The following is a 25,850-nucleotide window of genomic DNA, read 5'->3' on the forward strand; positions in this document are numbered from 1 at the left end:
AGTAATGCCTTTTCACTATTAAGTATCAAAAGACAAAGGCAAGCTGAGGAAGCAACAGCACAACACTGACCATGATCACACAGAGAAGAGAAAGTGTGCACTCCAACACATGAAGAATCTTCTACTTGAACCTGGAGCAACAACAAATCAACAACTTCACATGACAGCAGACTTTTCCATAAAGACTTGTTATCATAAATAAATTATCTGTGCCAAGATAAAGTAAAACTCTATATAACAAGCAAACAGCCATCCATCCATTTTCCAACCGCTGAATCTGAACACAGGGTCACGGGGTCTGCTGGAGCCAATCCCAGCCAACACAGGGCACACAAGGCAGGAACCAATCCTGGGCAGGGTGCCAACCACCGCAGGACGCACACAAACACACCCACACAGCCAGCCTATAAGTTATATGTTAGTCTGTCTAGTCTGTCTGCACCCTGTCTTATATGTATGTATATATGTACATTTATCATACTTTCATAATTATTGAGTTTGTTAATAAATTGTATTATTCTGTTTCTTAAAATGAGTGTGCCTCAGTTACCTTGATATATATATAAGCCGAAGGGCCAAAGAATCATTTCCTACAACAGAGAAATGTAAGGTAAAAAGTAGGAGCCTTGGTTAATTACCAATATTGCCAAAGGTAAGACTGATGATTAATTAACCAACTTAAAAATTGGTGACCCTGGGTGGGCAGCTTATTGATTATTAATGATCAAACACACACACACACACACTGACTGTAGTAGCAGTCTTATCATATTAAAACAGTACAAAATAAATAAGTAAATAATAAATGAATAAATAAATAAAATCCAATGTCATAGGCAGCAAGTACCATTAAATGTACCTAGAAAATTCAATACATCTGTCTGGCCAGCTCCATTATAGGTGATAAATGATGTTATTACATGGGACAGCAGTGCAGTATTCATTCTTTCTGTTTACTCATCAATAATTATCTAATGATCCTCTTTCCCACCCCTGCTGAATCCAAACACAGGGTCATGGGGGTCTGCTGGAGCCAATCCCAGACAACACAGGGCACAATGCAGGAAACAGTCCCGGGCAGGGTGCCAACCCACCGCAGGACACACACAAACACACCCACTAGGGCCAATTTAGAATCGCCAATCCAACATGTCTTTGGACTGTGGGAGGAAACCAGAGGGCCTGAAGGAAACCCACGCAGACACAGGGAGAACATGCAAACTCCACACAGGGAGGACCTGGTAAGTGAGCCCGGGTCTACTAACTGCGAGGCAGCAGCGCTACCACTGCGCCACCGTGCCGCCCTCATTCAAATTAGGAAACACTAATTAACATAGGATAAAAGTAAGGTCCGATGGTTGGGAGGACAGAAAAAAAACAAAAAAAAAAAAACAGACTGCTGGAGAAAAAAATAAAATCTGCAGGGATTCCAGGCCACGACACCGCGTAGACCCCTCTAAGACCTCAATCAGTCCTCATTTAGGTCATTGGTATATTGTAGATTTTTCTTTTCAGAGAAGATCACCAAGATATTCTGAGGGGTGAAGTAAATTAGTAATTCTCAGTCATTCCTTTTTTTTCCTACCATTGCTTTCCAAATATTTTATTTAAAAAGATACTTCATGATGAACACACTTACTTCTCAATATTACTTATTAAGATTGCCAACCAATAAAGATCTAAAATGAAGCACAGAAATGTTTCTTGACTTACAGATGCTTCTGCAGTAGTTGGGTGTCGTACATCTTGCCTGAAGAAGGGGTCTGAGTTGCCTTGAAAGCTTGCATATTGTAATCGTTTTAGTTAGCCAATAAAAGGTGTCATTTTGGTTGACTTCTAGTTGCTTCTGTAATAAGAATATAAGTTTAATGTCACTGTGCTCTGTACAAAAATTATTTTATAAATCCACTCACATGTATAGGCCAGGCCAAAGTTAGCACACAGGGGCTCTCAGCATTTTAAACTGCTAGGCAAGCATTTGAAGAGAGAACAGGGACAACTATGAAAATGGGCATTGCACTATTTCTGAATCCTCTCCTTGCCTTGTTTGGAATGGCATGATTTACCTAAGTGGGGGCCTGCCTGTGGAGAAAACAGTATGAAAGACTTGGACAGCAGCCAAACACCTCTAAGCTGATGGACAGGCGGGAGTTATCGTCATCCTTCCCAAAAATCCTTCCATTGCAGTGACGAAAATGGCAGACTGTATACATCGAGATCACACCTTGATAAAAGTCTTGCTATGGCTGCATCGTCTGTAATACCGCATAAATCATCAGTAAAGAAAGCAAAATTATTTTCTCTTATGTGATTTCTTACCGTATCACTATGGGAGAGGTATCGCCTTTTAATATTATATCTATATAGGTTTGGGTTACTTAAAATGCCGCAATTACAAAAGAACTTATTCCAACTAGGGAGCTAGCGACCCCTAGAGGAAATAGCTTCTCTGGCAATAATTGTCCTCTAATTAAGAAAATGGGGTGGAACAAAGTCCTGTAGCCACCACAGTCCTTCAGCCTCATACTTGAAGACCCTGGCGTAAGTTTTGGTAAATTTCCATTAGTTTGTACCCATTAGTTTAACATGAGGGACGTTCAAAAAGTTTCCACAGTTTTTTTAACTGTATTTATTAAGAATTTCAAAAACAAATTACATCACTTTCTACACAGTCACCTGTGTTTGCGATGCAATTTTCCCAGCATCATACCAGCTTTTTAATGCCCAATTACTACTCCTCCTGTCGTCACCGTTTCCAACAAAAATCTAAAAGTGTGGAAACTCTTTGAACATCCATCATATAAAGCAAACAGTTTTAAAATTGATTTATTTCTACTACTGACTAAATGTATAGCTATTTATTTTACACTGCTGCCCATTAAGATTGTAACACTGGGAAAACATGTCATATTGGTCCAAATCTTGCAGGATGGATAGGTCATGGAGCAGTATGAGAATGACAAGCGCAACGTACTATGTAAATGATGTGTGTGAGTTATGGCCCCTGGACTTGTGGGTAAAAAAGGTGTTGGCAAATTGACTGCCGGCAGTTAGTGTACTTTTAGGGGTCAAAAGTGCACTAGCAAAGTGGGTAGCATCCATACATCAGCTCTCAGGCTTTGCACAAGGAATAATTGTTGAAATGCAGGAAAGCAGGTTATCCTTTCAGGATATTGATGTTTGTGGTGGATGGAATGCAAGCACAGTGACATGAGTATGGCATTAGTGCAGAGAGGAGGCTTGAAATCACTAGAGTGGGACACTAAAACACACAAACGAATGAGAGCCCTGAACTTTTTGTGTGCAAGATGATGTTGGACCAAAGAGCCACATCAAAGACCATTCCCCAACAGTTGTGATCTGTCACAAGTCAACAGGTGTCTGCACATATTGTTCAGTACAGTTAGCAGCAGGCGTCTCTGACTACAGTGCTGCAAAGAATCCCACCAATGGCAGAAGGATAGCCATCGCGTTGTGTTTTCATATAAATCTAAGCTCAATTTACTGCACCATGATGGATAGATCAGTGTATGGAGGCACCATGGTGGAATGATTTTGAAGGCATGCATATTGCAGCTCCATATGGGACAACCACAAGGTGTTATGGTGTGGAGTGTCTTTGGGTTCATACACGTTACCATTACCATGACCAACCAGTAATGTACCATAGTACTAAGTAGTTGGAGGCTGTGGTGATACTGAGGTGGTACAAAGTTGCAGACATTTTGAAGTTCGCTGCTCATCTCCTGTCCACTTTTACCATTAGTAGATGGGCTCCCATTACCTGCACTGAAAACAGCAGCCGTATTTTTGAGATTTCTTCCTATGTGACTTTCAATGTGTCATCCTCCTTTGCCTGGCATTTCCTGTATTAACTGCATTTGACTGAGCAATCTAAGCAAAACTGACCAATCTGACCAAACAGATTGTTCAGTGGAACTGGACACACACCCACCATAGAATAAAGTGGGTATTGCCCGTTCTGCTAGGCTTGACTGGCATACTAGGCCTGTTAGGAGAGCAGACTTAATAGGGATGCGGAATCCAGCTGCACCTTCTCTTTCATTCCAAACAAAGTGTCTAAACTCTTATCTTGTACCAGGATCTGTCCGGACTTCATCTGATAGAAAAGATGCACATCAGAGTTGAACTGGGATTTCTCCAGATGCCCCTCTGCAGCATTCTTGAGCCAGAATGTGTGAAATGGACTCATGCAACAACAAAGACATATAATTAAACGGATGACAGCTAGAATGGACAGAATAACTCATCTATTAGAAGACACCTATTTTATAACTTCAGGTGAGTTTAATCCAATCAGGAGAAGTTCAACATTCCTTTATAAACTAGCTGCACCCTACAGGGTTAGCAAAGAATGGCAGGTTAAGAGAGGTTTAGGCATTCTCTCAGTGGGAACCTTCCCTGGTATTCTCTCAAGGAGGGCGAACTCTCCAAACTGACTGAGAACCTTTGAAACCTGCTCTCTGAACCAAAGAGCTATTAGCCGCTCTTCCTTGGAGAGCCAAAGCCGACAAACTCTTTTCTCTGCGAACCTGAAGGCCAGTTTGTCAAGCCAAAGCTGTGTGCCAGTAGTCTGATGAGGCTGAGAAGTCTTGACTTCAAGAAGTGAACTCTTGGGGCAGAATGAGTAATGCCTTTTCACTATTAAGTATCAAAAGACAAAGGCAAGCTGAGGAAGCAACAGCACAACACTGACCATGATCACACAGAGAAGAGAAAGTGTGCACTCCAACACATGAAGAATCTTCTACTTGAACCTGGAGCAACAACAAATCAACAACTTCACATGACAGCAGACTTTTCCATAAAGACTTGTTATCATAAATAAATTATCTGTGCCAAGATAAAGTAAAACTCTATATAACAAGCAAACAGCCATCCATCCATTTTCCAACCCGCTGAATCTGAACACAGGGTCACGGGGGTCTGCTGGAGCCAATCCCAGCCAACACAGGGCACACAAGGCAGGAACCAATCCTGGGCAGGGTGCCAACCCACCGCAGGACGCACACAAACACACCCACACAGCCAGCCTATAAGTTATATGTTAGTCTGTCTAGTCTGTCTGCACCCTGTCTTATATGTATGTATATATGTACATTTATCATACTTTCATAATTATTGAGTTTGTTAATAAATTGTATTATTCTGTTTCTTAAAATGAGTGTGCCTCAGTTACCTTGATATATATATAAGCCGAAGGGCCAAAGAATCATTTCCTACAACAGAGAAATGTAAGGTAAAAAAAGTAGGAGCCTTGGTTAATTACCAATATTGCCAAAGGTAAGACTGATGATTAATTAACCAACTTAAAAATTGGTGACCCTGGGTGGGCAGCTTATTGATTATTAATGATCAAACACACACACACACACTGACTGTAGTAGCAGTCTTATCATATTAAAACAGTACAAAATAAATAAGTAAATAATAAATGAATAAATAAATAAAATCCAATGTCATAGGCAGCAAGTACCATTAAATGTACCTAGAAAATTCAATACATCTGTCTGGCCAGCTCCATTATAGGTGATAAATGATGTTATTACATGGGACAGCAGTGCAGTATTCATTCTTTCTGTTTACTCATCAATAATTATCTAATGATCCTCTTCTACTGACTGGCACCAAATCTGGAGGGTATTGTCTACCTTTTGCCCAGAACTGCCAGTATAGGTTCTGGATCCCTGCAGCTTTAAATTGGATAATGAAGGGCGTAGAAATAGATGCCTGGGGGGAACTGAAGTACTGTGACATAATATTCTTTGGTGACAAACTTTGTTAGTAGAGGTGAGATCTTTGAGATGTTTTTCAACCCCACCTAAGGATCATCCTGAAGCTCTCTAAATATATGAAGATCAACCACACAGCTGCCCAGGTGACACCTGTCTTGTTGCTTGAAGCATCAGCAGTGACACAAAGTATTTTTGGTTTGATTTTCTCTTCCTTCCCTTCTCTCTTTTCACCTGATTTGTCTAATCTTTTATAGTGTAAACAAGGCGCTATATAGCGCCCGACCCGGCACAGAATACGCAGAGGCACGTGTTCTCACTCAAAGGCTCCTTTATTTTCTTCAGCTGTGTGACACGCCTTCCCCGTGCCACACAACCCAAACACAGTCCAAGCACAAAACACACAGTTACCACCAAACCAAAACTTTCCTGCTCCACCACTCCTCCCAGGCAACCTCGTCCTCTTCCTCCCGATTCTGGCCTCGATTGCTGGGAGGCAGGCCCTTTTATACCCCACCCGGAAGTGATCCAGGTGCCTGACCAGCTGGTCTTAATTGCACCTCCGGGTGGGGCTGATAAACCGTCCAGTGTGGTGGCTGGATCTCTGCAGCACCCCCTACAACAACAACAACAACAACATTTATTTATATAGCACATTTTCATACAAACAGTAGCTCAAAGTGCTTTACATATTAAAGAATAGAAAAATGAAAGACATAATTATAAAAAATAAATCAACATTAACATCGAATAAGAGTAAGGTTCAATGGCCAGGGGACAGAAAAACAAAAAACTCCAGACGGCTGGAGAAAAAATAAAATCTGTAGGGATTCCAGACCATGAGACCACCCAGTCCCCTCTGGGCATTCTACCTAATATAAATGTCCTCTTTGGATTTAGGATTCTCACGGAAGGGCTTGATGATGATGATGGTCACGTAGACTTCTGCCTTTTAATCCGTTCATCATTGTTTGAGCATCATGAAGCTTTGAGTAGGTCACCACCACAAAGAAACCGGAAAAAGAAACAGAAAAGAGAGTAGGGGTCAGTACCGATTTTAGAGCCACCATGAATAGTTATTTTGAGGAGATTGAACATATAGAGTATCAGGATTAAGTTAAATTACGATTAAAATGAAGTTATAAAAAGGCCATGTTAAAGTAATGTGTTTTCAGCAGTGTTTTAAAGTGCTCTACTGTATCAGCCTGGCGAATTCCTATTGGCAGGCTATTCCAGATTTTAGGTGCATAGCAGCAGAAGGCCGCCTCACCTAGCGGCCACCCCATCTCCCAACCGGGCTGCTGTGGTGGACTCCATGTCCCATGGAGCCACGGGGGAGATTGAGGAGGAATCCACTGCCAGGGAGACTGTCCCCAAGCTCCCCAGGGAAGGTATTGCAATGTCCACAATGACTCCCCCGGGACGTATGCGGCATGGGATTCGGCTGTCCGTCACAATAGCTATAATTTTTCCGAAAATTGCCATTTTTTGGAGCTCATAAAATTAAAAATCCTGTGAAACATTAGCTTATCCTTCTGACATAATTGCAGGAAACAGTGGTATAACTTAGAAACAGCCTATGAAACTATGCGTGCCTTAAATAAGCAATTCTGCATCATGCATTTGATTGATAACACTTCTTGTCTCTTATCAAATGTAAGAGACAAGCTTAGAAAGTTGAAGTTAATGTAAAATCATATAGTGTCTGCTAATTTCAATAGAATTTTAGTTACCTATAGTTATTTAGATTATGGTATAATCTTTTATCCCCTGTAAGTTAACATGAAATAGAACTTTCTTAGTTATTATTGTAAACTCCAGTTTGCAGGAATTCCTGTATTCCAGATAGGAAACTGCCTCATTGTTAGACTACTGTTAGATTAGCTTACAAATTGAACACTGGCATGCAGTGTTCTGACTGTCTCCTTACTGATCTTTCTACAAAACTTTAAAGAATGTATGAATATTTGAAAATAGGAATGTATGACCAAATACAGAAAGAAGTGAAACAAGATTAGTAAGTATTAAACAGAATTTTCTTTGAACAAGAACTTTTCTTTTCTTTGTAATGTTAATTTTTCTCTTGTGTGAACTGTTTTGAATTTTACTAAAGCTTTTAAAATGAAGATATTTGGATTGTGGAATTATTTGAACACACATCACGCTATTGAATTGTTGTATGGGGTAAGTTAAAGCTGCAGATCCTTTGAAATTTTGTACAAATGCTGCTACATCAACCAAAACAAATAAAGTCAAACAATATCCCATAGCAGCATTCCTAATACTCTAGATTTACAATGCTGCAGAACCTTTTACACTTTCTATATAAACTAATTACCAAAATATTCAAGTGGCTAGCTGTTCTTCTACCCATCTAAGATGAATTAAAATATAATAACTTATTATAATATATATATATATATATATATATATATATATATATATATATATATATATATATATATATATATATATATATACAGTGGTGTGAAAAACTATTTGCCCCCTTCCTGATTTCTTATTCTTTTGCATGTTTGTCACTCAAAATGTTTCTGATCATCAAACACATTTAACCATTAGTCAAATATAACACAAGTAAACACAAAATACAGTTTTTAAATGGTGGTTTTTATTATTTAAGGAGAAGAAAATCCAAACCTACATGACCCTGTGTGAAAAGGTAATTGCCCCCTTGTTAAAAAATAACCTAACTGTGGTGTATCACACCTGAGTTCAATTTCCGTAGCCACCCCCAGGCCTGATTACTGCCACACCTGTTTCAATCAAGAAATAAATTAAATAGGAGCTGCCTGACACAGAGAAGTAGACTAAAAGCTCATCAAAAGCTAGACATCATGCCAAGATCCAAAGAAATTCAGGAACAAATGAGAACAGAAGTATTTGAGATCTATCAGTCTGGTAAAGGTTATAAAGCTATTTCTAAAGCTTTGGGACTCCAGCGAACCACAGTGAGAGCCATTATCCACAAATGGCAAAAACATGGAACAGTGGTGAACCTTCCCAGGAGTGGCCGGCGGACCAAAATTACCCCAAGAACGCAGAGACGACTCATCCGAGAGGTCACAAAAGACCCCAGGACAACATCTAAAGAACTGCAGGCCTCACTTGCCTCAATTAAGGTCAGTGTTCACGACTCCACCATAAGAAAGAGACTGGGCAAAACGGCCTACATGGCAGATTTCCAAGACGAAACCACTGTTAAGCAAAAAGAACATTAGGGCTCGTCTCAATTTTGCTAAGAAACATCTCAATGATTGCCAAGACTTTTGGGAAAATACCTTGTGGACTGATGAGACAAAAGTTGAACTTTTTGAAAGCAAATGTCCCGTTACATCTGGCGTAAAAGGAACACAGCATTTCAGAAAAAGAACATCATACCAACAGTAAAATATGGTGGTGGTAGTGTGATGGTCTGAGGTTGTTTTGCTGCTTCAGGACCTGGAAGGCTTGCTGTGATAGATGGAACCATGAATTCTACTGTCTACCAAAAAATCCTGAAGGAGAATGTCCGGCCATCTGTTCGTCAACTCAAGCTGAAGTGATCTTGGGTGCTGCAACAGGACAATGACCCAAAACACACCAGCAAATCCACCTCTGAATGGCTGAAGAAAAACAAAATGAAGACTTTGGAGTGGCCTAGTCAAAGTCCTGACCTGAATCCAATTGAGATGCTATGGCATGACCTTTAAAAAGGCGGTTCATGCTAGAAAACCCTCAAATAAAGCTGAATTACAACAATTCTGCAAAGATGAGTGGGCCAAAATTCCTCCAGAGCGCTGTAAAGACTCATTGCAAGTTGTCGCATAAGCGCTTGATTGCAGTTATTGCTGCTAAGGGTGGCCCAACCAGTTATTAGGTTCAGGGGGCAATTACTTTTCACACAGGGCCATGTAGGTTTGGATTTTTTTCTCCCTAAATAATAAAAACCATCATTTAAAAACTGCATTTTGTGTTTACTTCTGTTATATTTGACTAATGGTTAAATGTGTTTGATGATCAGAAACATCTTGTGTGACAAACATGCAAAAGAATAAGAAATCAGGAAGGGGGCAAATAGTTTTTCACACCACTGTATATATATATATATATATTTTTTTTTACCTATATAACTCTGTTACTGCGGTGGGCTGGCACCCTGCCCGGGGTTTGTTTCCTGCCATGTGCCCTGTGTTGGCTGGGATTGGCTCCAGCAAACCCTTGTGACCCTGTAGTTTGGATATAGTGGGTTGGATAATGGATGGGAGGAGTATTGTAATGTTTGTGATGTGCCATCTGTTAGAGTGACAGATGCAATGAATTTTATTACTAAGATGTTTCTGGTGTGCCATCTTTTGTAATGACAGAGGTGTAGCAATGGGAGAGACACATAGACAGACCAACAGACACTTGTCCTTTATTAAAGGAGGATTTTGAAGCAAAAACTTTCAGACAGTTGGTGGTTTTTAGCAGGCAAGTAACATAACAGGATATTTTAGCATAGCAATGAAGAGTTATTCTAAAATTATACATTTTGAACGTTACAAGAAAATTTCAGGTTCTTTCAGAAGAGTTCTCCAGCTCCTTGGATTGTTCATTAAAACAAGGAAGTTTTATGAAGTATCAAGTGGTGCAGGAGAGCTGATGGCATATTCTTATAGGAATCCAGGTTGTTGGTCACAATCGCAGCTATATTTTGTAACAAACCCTGCCTGAGTATCTCTTTTTCTATGTTAACTAATGTTATCTTATTTTAATTTCTTATTTTGTTTTTTATTTTTCTTCATTATGTAAAGCACTTTGAGCTACTTTTTTGTTTGGAAATGTGCTATATAAATAAATGTTGTATTTGTATTAGTTAATTTCAGGAAATCCTGAGTCGTTACGCTCTTATGGTAGTATAAATAACTTGGTACAGGCTCACTGCTTTCATAGGTTCTTCTATGTATGGGTGATATCAAAATATTTCTCTGGCATAATTAGACACCAGTCCCATATAGTTTTGTTTTCCACTGTATCAAATACTAAATACAGCAATGTACAATTTTATTTTAGGGAATGGATGTAAATACCTTTATGAATCACTCCATAGATAAAATGCTGCCATTTGGTTTGCTCCCTCCATGGTGTCATATTTCAGCGTGAGGGTAGTCTCTTTCTTCCCTTTCTGTACATTTAAAGATTAACTTAATTCATTCATTTTTCATATGTTTACTATAATTAATGTATTTTTTGTTAATATTACCTTTTTTAGAGCTGCTGATTAATTGCTTTTAATGCATGTGATTAGCCATTAAAAAAGATGTTTGAAACCTACAAAATGACCATAAAGCAGGCACTCTTGTTTCAGAAGAGTACCTGCTGGTGTCTGGCCTAGAAGGCCCCAAAAAAGCCAGCTGGCTTTGACATTTCAAGAAGTCAAGCAAAATGACTAACTAAAAAGATTACAATATGTAAGCTTACAAGCTTTCGAGGCAACTCAGGCCCCTTCTTCAGGCAAGATGTAATTATTACAAGATGTGAGGTTACTTCTTGCCTGAATAAAGGGCCCGAGCAGCCTCAAAAGTTTGCATATTGTAATCTTTTTAGTTAGCCAATAAAAGGGGTCATTTTGCTTGACTTCTCACTACATTCACACAGTAGCTAACACAGAAAATACAGAAATGCCTTATATTATGCCATATATATATATATATATATATATATATATATATATATATATATATATATATATATATATATATATATATATATATATATACCAAAATGCTCAAACAAGCAAAAAAACAGGCAAAAAGGATTTCCCACAGAGGCAATCCAAGGTAAGCAAGTCCCAGTATGAAATCCACAAGGAAAATACAATAACAGAAGCAAAAATCAAGATCTACAAAATACCAAAGCAAAACATTATATACAAACTCTCCAAACAACAACTCTTAAGTCTTGAGTCACAAATCCAGAAATGTGGTGATTGTCTTTGATGATACGACACTGTTACATGCTAGGCTGTTGTCTATAAATTTGATTGTAGCTTTGCAGCTTTACTATTTACTACTTACTATTTAGGTGTGCTGGAATGGCGTGAGCAACTGTGCATAAGATATGACATCCTCTTTGGACCGATTGTGTCAACATAGAAAGCAGCTTATTTGAACTATATGAAGCATTATTGTATTTAACGTATTTAATGATATAGCACCTTTAGATAGAGAAACATCATCCTAAGCTACTTTACAATATCAAATCTATAGTGCAATTGTTTCAATACATTTTCTTATTTTACATATAGACCCTAAGCAGCTTAACACTTACTAAGGGTCTGAACATGGCAACCTTCGGGTATTGACCCTAATGCTGTAATCTCCAGTTACACTGGCTGGCAGCTTCTTTTCAGTTTTAGTATTCTATATGGTGAGCAATATTTCATCTTTCATACAAGTTATTTTCTAAATTCTCCAGGTTTTTCCTATTCTTTTTGTATTTTTATTCTTGACAGTTCCTTCAATTTCTTACAGCTCCCTACTAAATATGTAAAAGCTCATGTGGAACAATGACACAGTGATTACACAGAGTCATGGGGGAAAAAAACCCAACCTGGGAACTGCCTCAGTCCTCAAAGATGTGTGTGTCAGGTTAATTGGTAACCCTGATTGGCCATTGAAGTGTAGGGGAGTATGGGTGTTGACCCTGTGATGGACTGGCACCTTGCCCATGACTCATTTCTCCTCAGTGCTGATTGCTACCAGGACAGATGCTACTACCTTGTGACCATGAATTGAAGTAATAGCATTTGAGAATCTTGTGTGTTATTTTATTTAGTAATAATAACAATAATAATAATAATATTTATTTATATAGCACCTTTTCCATGTCCAATGCCCTTCACAGAGTCTCAGAAAGAACAGCATGGTATTTGTAACATTGGATGCAAATATTTTCTGCATAGAACACTAATTAAAACACAAACATTGAGGATATTCAAAGCATTAAATAGAACAAAAGACAATACACCAGAGTAAAAATATTAAATTTAATACTGAAAGAATAGCCTGAACAAATAACATCATTTGTTATATAACACACATACATTCAAATAATCCTGAGCATCGGGACATAGAGGTAAAGCTAAGTTAAAAGCCTTCCTGAATAGATTAATTTTAAGTTGATTTATAAAAGAATGAATGGAGTCAGGTGATCTAATTAATTTCGGGAGATTATTCCAAATTCTGGGCGCTATACCACTCAAAGTTCTGTCACCCATAAAGTGCAGGTTATTATGGGGCACAACAAGACTGCTAGGATCAGTAGATCTTAGTGGGTGAACAGGCGCATTTAAACCTACATTCAATCCTGCAAGAAACAAGGAGATGAAGAAAGGAATGGTATTATGTGCTCGCTGTTGCTGGTTTTTGTAAGGACTCTTGCAGCAGAGTTTTGAATCATCTGGAGCTGTGATATAAGATCTGAAGTGGCACCTGTCAGTAGGGAGTTAGCAGTAATTGATGGAGGACGTAATAACAGCGTGGACGAGTTTCTCAGGATTACAAAAGGACAAGAATGAGCAATCATGCAATATGTTACGGAGGTGGAAGTAAGAAAGTTTCTTAAGGTCTATCTTTACTGGTTTTAAATCCCAGAGTGAGTACTTGATTGCATTGAGTCTGCATGTTCCCCTTGCATCCCTGTGGTGTATTTTCTCCCATATCTCTAAGACATAAGTAATAGGTTAACTGTTCGTTCTAAATTTGTGTGAATTAGTGTGCCCTTTGGTTGACTGGTCCTATCTAGTGTTGATTACTAATTTATGTTCAACAGATTATTATCATTATTATTTATTGATTATATTTATTATTTTATCAAGCCATGGGCAGCATGGTGAGTCAGTGGACAGCTTTGCTGCCTTCAGGGTTTCATCACCTCTGATTTTCATTCCCACACCTGGGGCCTCATGTATAACACTGTGCGTAGAATTCACACTGAAACATGGAGTATGGACAAAGTAGAAATGTGTGTACACATACAAAATTAAGATGCACAAAGCCATGCATAAGCCAACTTCCACACACTTCAGCTCTATAAATCCCAGTCAGTGTGAAAAGTAATGCACATGCACACATCTGCCGTTCCACCCTGATTCCTCCCAGGATTTTGCATATTTTAATATGCAAATTAATATAAATATCACCTTCCATTCAGTGTTTGGTTAAAAGACTACGGAAGCGTATTTGGGCAGTGAAGAAAAAAAAAACAAACTAAATGTTGAGATTAAAGTCGACATTTTGACTTTATTCTGGACATTTCCACTTTATTCTCGCCATTTACATCTAGATTAAAGTTGACATGTTGACTTTATTCTCGACATTTCCACTTTATTTTTGCCATTTATGTCGAGATTAAAGTCGACATTTCAACTTTATTCTTAGTTTTTTTTTTTGTCAGTAGAATTTCGCAAACTAAACTTCATTTTAAAATGAATGTTTCATTTTCTAGATTTTCAAAAACCCCGTCATAAGTTATGTAGCACATTAAATATTTTGTGTTAAGTGTTCCCTGAGCCATGTTAATCGGTACACGCTTCTTAAACTGATATCCTCTAGCAGTAAGAGGAGGCACAGGCAGCGATCACCGCACAGAATACATTCACTTCATGATATTCCTGCTCTCTGAACATTTAGAATGCTAAGATAAATACTTGATATCATTTTCATGATGAAATGTATTAAAGCATGTGGGTACACGGTGGCGTGGTGGTTGCAATGCTGCCTAGCAGCAAGGGGGTCCCATGTGTTCTCTGCCTTGAATTTGCATGTTTTTCTGGTGGGTTTACTCGGCGTGCTTCAGTTTCCTTTTAAATTCATATAGGATGTGGGGTTTTGTTATGTATTATTGACCCTGCTACTGTATGTGTTGCTCGTATTCACCCTGAGATGTGCTTGTGCCCCATTTAGGATTTGCTCCTGCCTCGCACACGATGCTTGCTGGGATGGGCGCAACCCTGAATGGATGGCATAATTAAACATGTATAACAAAGATTTTTTTAAAGTTCTGAAAACTCTGAGTTCTAAGTTTATAAGTAGTTTTAATTTCACAAATACGTTTATCGTGTGGTGATTAGTTATAAGTATAGTATAAGATAGTAAAAGGAAGGATAGGAACTGGGGGTTTAGTACATCAGATAGAGACAGCGTGCATGCAATAAAGAAAGCCCGCTCAGAGGAACATCCATTGAATTCTGTGTTTGTGTTTCCGACCAGTAGATCACGAACCCAACATTTACACAATATTTCAGTTAAACCTGTGCGATACCCATTCAAATATCATCATATTTGGGATAGGCACTGGTTGTAATGGAGCTGTATTTGTGTTAGCGGTTTTATCGTGCTGTATGCAAGTTGTGCATAATTTGATAGCATCTTCCACTTGGGAGTCCATGCCAGGCCACCAATATAAATCCCTGAGTCTCTGTTTCATTCGTACAATCCCTTGATGGGTAGAATGTGCCAGCTGAATCATCTTAGACTGTAATTCTGATGCGACAATGACCCAGATGAGTGCCACGAATAATAAGTTCATTTTGTACCGCCAACTCTGTCTGAATTCTAAAATATGGAATAACATCAGATTCAAGTCCTTTTGAAGTACAAGGCCATCCTTTAATAATATAAGTCTTGACCTTTTGTAGAATAGGGCACGAGGCACAAACACTTTGAAACTGCTCTGCAATCACTGCAGCAAAGTCAACAGACACCAGTGCAACAAATTCCAAGTCAGGGTCTTGTTCTTATACTGTCTCAGACATTGGCAAGCGTGATAAGCAGTCAGCAGTGATATTTTCATGCCCAGGTTTATACTCAATACTGTAGTTGAATGACATAAGTCGTGCTGACCACCTTGCAATTCACATGCCTGCTCGTCCAAGCCCCTTGCTAGTAAGTAGTGTGGTTAATGGACAGTGGTCAGTGCGTAAGGTAAAATGACGTCCCCACAAGTAGGTACGCCATTTCTCTGTGGCCCACATGCAAGCAAGTGCCTCTTTTTCAATAGTAGAGTACTATCTTTCACATTCTGACAATGTACGAGATGCAAAGGCAACAGTTTTCTCAAATCCACCATGATTCTGTGTAAGAACAGCACCAATACCATAATCCAAAGCATCTGTAGTTACAATTGCAGGCAATGAAGGGTCAAAAATTGCAAGCACTGGACTGGTAGCAATAAGTTTCTTAATATCGTACAATCATAGCTTTCTTGTGCCACAATTGTCCAAGAAAATTGTCCAGAATTCCTAAGCAGTTCACGAAGGGGTTCTACCACAGTGGCATAATTTGGAATGAACTTAGAATATCAAGCAGTAAGTCCAAGAAATGAGCGTAAAGAAGATATATCAGGAGGTGGTGGAGCTTCAGTTACTGCTCTTATGTGTTCAACATTGGACTGAAGGCCAGCAGAAGAAATTCTATGGCCTAAAAATGTCAGTTCAGTTTTTCTGAATTGACATTTCTCCATATTAAGCTGCAGCCCACTGTCATGAAGACAATGAAGTACTGCTTGTAACCTGTATTCATGAACAGATGGTGAGTCCACATATACTATAATGTCATCTAAGTAACACTGCACCCCATCCTGCCCTGCTAGTATCAAGGACATCATTCTGTGAAATGCACTTGGAGCTGATGCCAGACCATAAGGTACTCTTTTAAAACGAAAAAAGTCCATCATGTGTTATAAATGCAGTAATATCTCTGCTATCCTCATGTAAAGGTACCTGATGGTAAGCATTTCGAAGATCAATGGTGGAGAACATTCTAGCTCCTTGAAGCTGTGTGAACACTTCTTCAATGTGTGGTAAAGGGTGGCTATCTATCACCACAACTTTGTTTGGCTCACGAAGGTCTACACATAGCCGTATTGCACCTGATATTTTTTAATTACTACTAATGGTGACACCCAAGGAGACGAATCAGTTTTCTCTATAATGTCTTCCTATTCAAGTCTCTTTAGTTCTTTAGAGACAGCCTCACGGACAGAAAATGGTAGACGACAAAGTTTCTGTTGAACAGGTATTACCTCATGTCGTAGTTTAACCTTATGTATAAATCTATCAGTCACACCTAATGTATGAGCATTCTTAATATTCATTACTGTCATGTTGTATACGGGGTCATTGGGCATTTTCTTGGATGCAGTTTTTCCATTTCTGATTTCCAAGTTAAGTGCCATAAAAAGGTCCATGCCTAACAAAGCTGCTCCCAGTGGCACAACGTAAAATGTAGCTTGTGTATGGTTTGAATCCCTTGTAATGAAAAGAGTAATACATCCCAGTACTGGAATTAGTTTCTGCATATAAGTCTTTAGTTGCACTTTTGACTGAACAAGTGGTACGTTACTAAAATGTTGACGATAGAATACTTCTGGTAGAATTGAAACTGCTGAGCCAGTGTCCACAAGTAAGTTTACTTGAACTGGTTGAGTGCAAGCAGCTTGAAGGGACACTGTGCACCAGAGACCCTTCCTCCGTTGTGCAACTGTAGTGTCATCAATGCTAAGAACAGTAAGGTCAGGCACAGTAACTTCTTGCACAGCACAAGTGGATGTGGCACCACGACATACTTTAGCAAAATGACCAAATTTACCGCAATGTCTGCATCTTACTGCTTTTGCTGGACAATTGGGGTTATTAGCCAGGTGCATTCGAGATCCACAGCGATAACATGTTTTCTGTTGGACCGCAATTGAAGCCTGAGCTGCTGCTGCTGTTTGTTTTGCAGATGCATGCACATTAAAAACAGGTTCCTGCCTCGCTCGTCCCGTACCTTGTGAATTTGTGTGTACAGCATTAACAGACGATTCATTATTAGTAACCATAGCCTTAGCTTCAGCCACTGCACATTCAATTTGCCCAGCAATAGCAATCGCTTTTTGTAATGCAAGGTTCATCTCTAGCAATAATCGTTCTCGAATGCGAGGCATATTTGTTTTCTCTATGATTTGATCTCTAAGCATGTCATCCGCTAGCACGCCGAAATCACAATTAGCAATGAGCTCGCGCACTGCGGCAACATATTGCAAAGTAGATTCACCAGGCTTCTGCACTCTTTGGCAAAATTTACTTCTTTCAGCCACAATGTTCACTTTTGGAATAAAAAAGTCTTTTAGTGCAGCAAGAGCACCAGCGAATGGATCATCAGCAATAGCAAGAGTATTGAAAATACGCTGAGCTTCAGTCCCTAGGCAATGAATCAATAGGGCACGTTTACGTTTATCCAATAGCGGCGTGTCATTAAGAGTTAGCACATAGTTCTCAAACATCCTTAGCCAAGAATTAAACGGTATTGCAGGCTCACCCGGAGTTTTGAGAAACACAGGAGGGGGCGAGAGTCCAAAAGTTGACATCCTCGTTGCCAAATATCTATATATATAATTCACTAAGGCAAGACGACCATGGAAAGCATGCCAGAAGGGGCGTGGATTCACTAAGCTGCCGACAAGTGAGACACCTATGGCGCACGCAGGAAGGAGCCACGCCCACCAACTCCAAGACTATTGGATACGACGACAACTCGCAGAGCCACGCCCAGCAACTCAGACGCGACGACACAGAAAAAATGGCGTTATTTATATTCGTCTGTCGTAGAGGTAACATGCAGCTCCGACCCATGCTGACTGTTCATAGAGGCATGTTTCTAGCGGAGGTGAATCGCCATATGCAGCGTGTAAAACGGTTTGCGAGGGGTATCCCATGGGATCCTTAAAACATTTCTTTGCAACTGAGGTTAGAACACAATGAAGTAAGCAGTCTTTAAAAAACGAGTTTACGGTTATGACGCACGACCGCGTGACCATAGCAAACTGTTTTACACGCTACACACAGCAATTCGCATCTGCGACAAACATGCGACTTCTTAGATGCTCCTGCACTTTGTACACACCACCCTCCCACCTCGCTACTACCGTGGTCGGGTGTCTTGGTGGATTATATATAGAAAGGCAGCCAAAACCGCACAGAGCAATGAAAAGTCTACGTGAGTCACAAGTGCATCTGAACTGTAGAAAGACGACAACGACTCGAGTGACCAGTTGAAGGTGGCCACATCAGCAGGCGGTGTATACTGAACGAGAAATCAGCAGACTAGCATGACGGAGGGAGTGGAGTAGATGTCCTTCTCCTCTCCTCCCATTCTGCGCCACACGGACGATTGTGTGTTGGTTCGTTCCGTGCATTGGTTAAAACCCAATGAAGGAAGCAGTCTTTAAAAACCAATAAGCCCTGTGCCTCTGTTTCATTACCATCTCACCTGCTTCACCAATGCAGGTCCCTCAACAGGGCAGCACACCGAGTAACCAAAGTCTTTGGGTTCAGGGGGGAGTATGGTTACAAAGCTGAAACTTAAAGGAATTGACGGAAGGGCACCACCAGGTGTGGAGCCTTTCGCTTCATTTGACTCAACAAAGGAAACCTCACCCGGCCCGGACACGGAGAGGATTGACAGATTGATAGCTCTTTCTCGATTCTGTGGGTGGTGGTGCATGGCAGTTCTTAGTTGGTGGAGCGATTTGGCTGGTTATTTCCAAAAACGAACGAGACTCCCGCCTGCCAAATAGTTACACAACCCAACAGCGGTCGGCGTCCAAATTCTTAGAGGGACAAGTGGCTTTCAGCCACGTGAGATTGAGCATTAACAGGTCTGTGATGCACTTGTATGTCCGGTACTGCACGCGCGCTACACTGAATGGATCAACGTGTGTCTACCCGGCGCGGGGAGGCGTGGGTAAGCCGTTGAACCCCATTCATGATGGAGACCGTGGCTTGCAATTGTTCCCCATGAACGAGAAATTCCCAGTACGTGCGGGTCATACGCTTGCACTGATTACATCCCTACCCTTTGTAAACCCATCCCTGTTCGTGTGACTTGTTGGATTATATATAAATAAGCAGCCGGAATCAAAAAGAACAATGAAAATTATACATGGAAACCGACTGAAGCCAGTAATGATGTATCATCTCTTCAGGGGACTTTTTGTCACAGGTTATTTAAATGGCAGTTGCTTCTGTGTCTAAAAGGAACACCTTTTTTTGAGGGTTAGACAGGATGGAAGGAAACCATTAGCAAAATTCAGATGTAAAAGACAGAAAGAGGAAGAAGCAAAGTTGGGAAGTAATAAAAATCCGCCTACACAGAAAAGAGCAGGTGACAAAGCTGTAACACAGGGGTGGCCAGGAGCCCATGGGATATAACAGAAGCATAAATCATTGGTATCATGTTTGTGGAGGAAGGGGAGGGTGATTATCAAGTACGATCAAAAGTAAGTTTAACAAAATGTTCTGTATCAGAAATAGATGACAAGGCAGGATGAAGGCACCTATGGCTGCAGGAGGCCTTCGGTGAGTCGTGAGCACAGGAGACTTGTTGATGGTATGAACCTCCACCAATTCTAATCACGCTTGTTTCAACCTCTAAAAAAACGCACTCTTGATTTTACTTCCTGTTTGTAATTATTTCAGAAGGAGGGAGTGAAGTGAGTGCTATTAGAAACAAGCTAAAATATATTGCAGGGCAATGCGTATCTCTTTGGGGAAGGTAGGAGCAGTTATTTAATTATATCATAAACAGGATTCTAGCTGAACGGCTTTTATTCTTCACATGCTGTGATACTGTGACATTGGATCAAGGAAGCGGAGATTCCCCATGGTCAATTGCAAGCGGCAGTGTGGCATGGTGCGGCATGATTCAGTGACATTAGATAGGGGGAGAGAGTTTCCCCACAAGAAACTGCAAAGAACAGCATGGCACACAACTACAGTATATAAATACATCTCTGATTAAAGAGCTATTCCCTGTGAAAGGTTACACAGTGTGTGATTCAGTGATATTCGACCTCTTGGAAGACAAAAGTCCATATGTGAAACAGCGAGCTGCAGTGTGCCATGACACTACACAAATATATTACAGAGAAGAATGGCCCCTAAAAAAGTTAAGATGGGCAGTGACAGTCGATCAAAGGGCTCTTCATATGAAACTTCAAGTGGGTATGCAAAAACTGAAACTGGAAGAGGTTTGATCAGAAAAGAATGTGCAGAAGACAGCATCAGATATGGAAATTTGAACCCATGATGCTTGAATTGTAAAAGTTCAACACATGCTGTGCTGTTTCAAAGTTGTACTCAGCATTACTTAAAAATCAAGTAAAGCATGGAGTCCTTCAGCAAATGCGTCATTCTAAACAGAGTGTAAAATGTGACTGAAAGTGTTCATATTGTTTAACACTAGCATTATGTAACTTTTCTAGGACTTCATTTTATAAGACGAAGAGAAGAAGACATTTCCCTAGCACAAACTTCAAATCTTGTTGTACATCAACCAAACAATCTACATGCGGTCTCATAAAATCTTGTGTGTTGTGCATTAATGTTGGAGTATGTGAATTTCCTCTTGGGATTAATAAAATATCTATCTATCTATCTATCTATCTATCTATCTATCTATCTATCTATCTATCTATCTATCTCTATCTATCTATCTATCTATCGTGAGCTGTATTTTATGCACAACTGTGATATATGGTACAAGTGACCAATCACAGACAACTATGCATCACTGAAAAGGTCTGAAACTCACATCTTAGGTAGAATCTCCAATAAAAGATTCACTCAGCTGTGACACACAGCTTGCGTTGGCATATATGTGTGCATATCATATACTTTACAAATTAAAGAAAGCAGTCAACATACCCTTGGGTATGTAAAATACCACTGTTGCTTTTGATTGAGTTGTGGGTTTATTGCAACATACACAAACAATGGTTGGACACCTCATTCATAAGTGGCTGCAAGAAAAAGTACACATTTAGAAAACGGTTCAATCCATGTTATTGAAATCAGTGGGTTATTTCATTCCAAAGAATTTGTATACTGTAAGGGTCAATAGGATTCTGATGAAGTTGAAACTTCCTTTAGGTTATGGTCCACAAAAATGGAAATTTCTTTCATTTGCTCAGTGATCAGAATAGTAAGAAGATTTTTTAACATCAAAAAAGTGACCTTGTCATTTTATAGTGTGGCCACCAGGGTGAATGTGCTCCAGCTCCCTGAACACCCGACACAAAGGCTGGGACACAAGTCTCGAATAAACAAAGAGTTTTATTGTGGGAAACTCTTCCTCGTAGATACAAGTCTCAAATAAATAGTTTTATTGTGGGAAACTCTTCCTTGAAAAGCATTTCCCACTGCCAAAACCACAAGTACAAGACACAAGTCACACACAGTAATTCTCTTAGTCTTTCTTCCTTTCTGCCTACTCCACTTCTCATAGAAAGTGTTGTTCTCCTCCTCCCAACTCCAGGCAGCTCCTTTTATGTTATACCCAGAAGTATTTCCAGGGTTCCGAAGCTGTAGTTCAGAAGTACTTTTTTGTGAAAAAAAGTACCTAAACACTGAGAAATAGCCCTAGACTCTTATCCTCCCACCAATCATTTCTTTTCATGCCAGTCTTTTTCATTCATGGATGCAACAGCTTGAGGAAGACCATTTTTTTGTTCTAGCACGACTGTGCCTCTGTGCACAAAGCTTATTCCATAAGGATTTGAAGGAACTAAAGTGACTTGTGCAGAGGCCTAACCTCAACCCTACTAAATATCTTTAGGATGAATTGGAATGCCGATTGCGAGCTTGGTCTTCATGTCCAAGATTAGTACTTGACCTCAAAAGTTGTCAATTGGTTGAAATTCACAAAGACATACATTTCAAAATCTGTGTCAATTTTAACATTCCATAATTTTAATAAGCAAATTTATTACAAAATATTTGAATGATGACACCTGTAGGCAGTTAATAACCCTAAAAGCAGGAAAACGTGTAGTGGAAAAAAACCTTCAAGAAAAAGACATGCAGAGTCTCCAAATAAGCAATCAGAATAAGACTTTATTGAAAATGCACAAAGCCAACTCAGTTCATCGAAGTGAGTGCCAGCAGTCTGGCAGGAGCTTATGTTTATTACAATTTTTATTGTTTATGCCAACACTCTCCTTCCACTGGTTCTTCATTACCCAATGTTCAGGCCCACTATTACCTAATACCCTTCACCTGGCCTTGTGTCCGTCATCCACTGAAACTTGCCAAGATCTGTGCAAGCAGCTGAGCCTTGCTTATGGATTGGTTCCCACCATTGAGTTTGAATCAGGAGGATCCACACCCAAGATAGCTGACCACACCAATAAATTGCTTCCTATTGCACAAGAATCCTTCAAGGCTATAGATTCAGGCAGCTGCATCTCTTGAGACAACAGAGCTAAGTTTTCTTGTTTTCTTATAAAACATGTTTTCCTTGGCTTATCACCACCTCATGCTGTGTCTGTGCAGGCAGGCAGGCAGGCAGGCAGGGAGAGAGGCCTTGGCCAAGCTGCGAGTGAAAGCAAGTGGCCTTGAGCTGATAAGCACAGACAGCTTTCTAGCTGTTTAAAAGAAATAAATAAAAATACAGACACAAGCTTTGAACTTTATTTCCTCTTTTATAGCCTAAAGCTTAACTAATTATAACCAATTCTATGAAAACAGAAATAATGACAATAATAAGTTTCTCGTAAATAAACAGACAAAACAAAACTATTGCCAAGGAAGTTATAACAGTTATAAATTCAATCCCACCAACACCCATCCTCCCATAAAATGTGCCCTTTAAAAGAGGTAAAATGTAGAGGAAAACCTAGAAGGGAAACTTTGCCAAAATCTATGATTTAAGAAACAGGAATAGGAGATTGACAGCAACCACTGGTCATCCAGCCCCACTGAATTTCCACAATATATGAAGCAGATAGGTTCTAGGAGAGTAAGATTGAAAAGTGAGGCTCACCAAGATGCAAAGGACACTGAAAAAATGCACATTTCCAGTGAGAAACTAAAAATGTCTTTGCAGCTATTGTCCCTAGACAGAATAACCTCAGCTGGATAGAAGAAAGGGAGAGATGAAGGGTCCAATGAAAGAAAGAAGGGAGGAAGAAAAGGAATATTAGTGTTTAAAACCAGTCAAGGGAAATTTAACAAAAGACAACCACAAAGCAAAGACCGGTGGAGTTTGGGAGGGATACAGAGTAGAAAAAGTGTGATGAACAATCCTAAACTGAATGTGTTGAAGATTGTGAATCTTAGATGAAAATAAAATACTACTAAGAACAGATTTGCAAGAAGGTGGGGGCATTAAAGGGAGATCCCGTTGCTAAAGAGAGAGAACTGGTAAAGGTTGAAATAATCTAGGTAGAGGACAGAGAATTACAGAAATTTTGAAGAAAACGAAATGAAGAATGGCAGATAGGGACCATTATAAGTGTTTTGTGTGGATTATAATGGTGCAATGGACTATTGTGTGTCACTGAGGGATAGTGAATTGTCTAGCAGCTATGCTGGACTGATTATTGTAACCAAAATGTGACCTAAGCAGTGAGACAGACATTCCTCTCCCTAAGACAACCAGTTTGGAATGGCAAAAATCTTTGTAGTACTGAACCAGTTATCCCTGTTTAATTTATAGGAAAGAAAGAAAAAAAGGTGCAGAGTGGCACAACAAAAATCCCCTAAACTGTATATATAGATAGGGGACACCCCTCCTCACTCTTTCTATGGCTTCCAATATACATAGGAAGCCCAAATTTACCATGCTCTTCCTTTTCACTGTACTTACAAATGTTAACCAACTTCACTATTTCTGCAGCTTCCAATATACGTAGGAAACTCACATTTCCCATGCTCATCCTTTACATCCTTGTACTTAAAAATGTTAAGTATGTTTCATTTTGCGCCGTGCCCCATAATTAACTTTCAAAAATAATGTCTTCTTTTTGGCGGTTTTCACCATTATACCGTAAGGAACTTTTAGAACTGACCTCTCCTTTTGGCAGTTTCATTCCTTATTTCCATTAACAGATGGTTTATTTATGCAGAGATGCACAAGGAAGAATGGTCCCCCTTCCTTTTTCCACACTTCCAATGTCTATGCCAAATAAAACGCCTCCAATTTCAAGTAAGATTCTGCTTCGTTATAACAATAAATTAGTCACAGGGCCAGACTCTAAAAAAGGTCGGCATTGACTTGACACAAGATTGCTTCTCACATGGTCAACTGTGTACGTTGTATGCTCAAGAGTAAGCTCAGCAGACAGGTTGGTCATTTTACAGCCCGAGGGCAGAACTGCAAACATCGTTTGCAAAGAGATCCTTACATCGTAAAAATGTGCATTTCTCATACACAACATTTACTCTCAATACTAAAATAAGCCTATGACAATTACATTGACAATCATGTTATGTTATTTTAAAATGTTTCCGTTTCTTTTTATAACTTCTTTAACACACTATTTCTCCACTGAGAAGCATTGGTATTTTGCTATTACTATATAGTTCTTTATTACACTCCATGTCTCCCGAGCTCCTATGACTACAACTAACACACAATGGGCCTGTGATGCAAGGGATGAGCGTTATATACTTTGTAGGGAGGTAGCTGTCCCTGTTACTACCTGATCTGCAATGCATAGCAAGGAGCATAACATACTTAATCCAATAATGAAAACACAATGTACAATGAATCTACACATAACAACTAAGTATTTTCATAATATTATCATTAAGGGAAGCTAATGTACTTCTCAAATGAAAATACTGCAAGTTTTTTTTTTATTTCTTTTTAGATAGATAGATAGATAGATAGATAGATAGATAGATAGATAGATAGATAGATAGATAGATAGATAGATAGATAGATAGATAGATAGATAGATAGATAGATAGATAGATAGATAGATAGATAGATAGATAGATAGATAGATAGATAGATAGATAGATAGATACTTTATTAATCCAAACCCAGCTGGAGTACCCATTGGGTAGTGACATTATATATTTGTTTATATGCTTTAAATTGTTCTCACATGCACAAAGTAGATTAGACATAATCTTAAAATGTAAGGCAGAGTATACTTACCGTAAGCCTGCCTAAAAGGTTCTGTGCAAATACCAAGCAATTTGAAGTGGTAGCAAAGATCGGGCAGCGATAGCCCCATCCCACTTGGCTGCTGCAGCTATGTGATGTCATGCTAGCCTCACAAAGCATC

General features: G+C 39.5%; 1 protein-coding gene across 1 annotated transcript in view; it reads left to right on the forward strand.

The window, feature by feature from the left end:
- The first annotated feature begins 7,550 nt into the window (after positions 1–7,550).
- Positions 7,551–25,850, forward strand: part of LOC120524962 (alpha-2,8-sialyltransferase 8F-like) — a 147,833-nt gene continuing 129,533 nt past the window's right edge. The window contains exon 1 of the mRNA XM_039746873.1: positions 7,551–7,770. Within this exon, the coding sequence (XP_039602807.1) occupies positions 7,709–7,770 (62 nt within the window). The 5' untranslated portion in view covers positions 7,551–7,708. The remainder of the gene's footprint in view (positions 7,771–25,850) is intronic.

This window comes from Polypterus senegalus, chromosome 3 (genome assembly GCF_016835505.1).
Source record: "Polypterus senegalus isolate Bchr_013 chromosome 3, ASM1683550v1, whole genome shotgun sequence".
In the NCBI taxonomy this organism is placed as follows: domain Eukaryota; kingdom Metazoa; phylum Chordata; class Cladistia; order Polypteriformes; family Polypteridae; genus Polypterus; species Polypterus senegalus.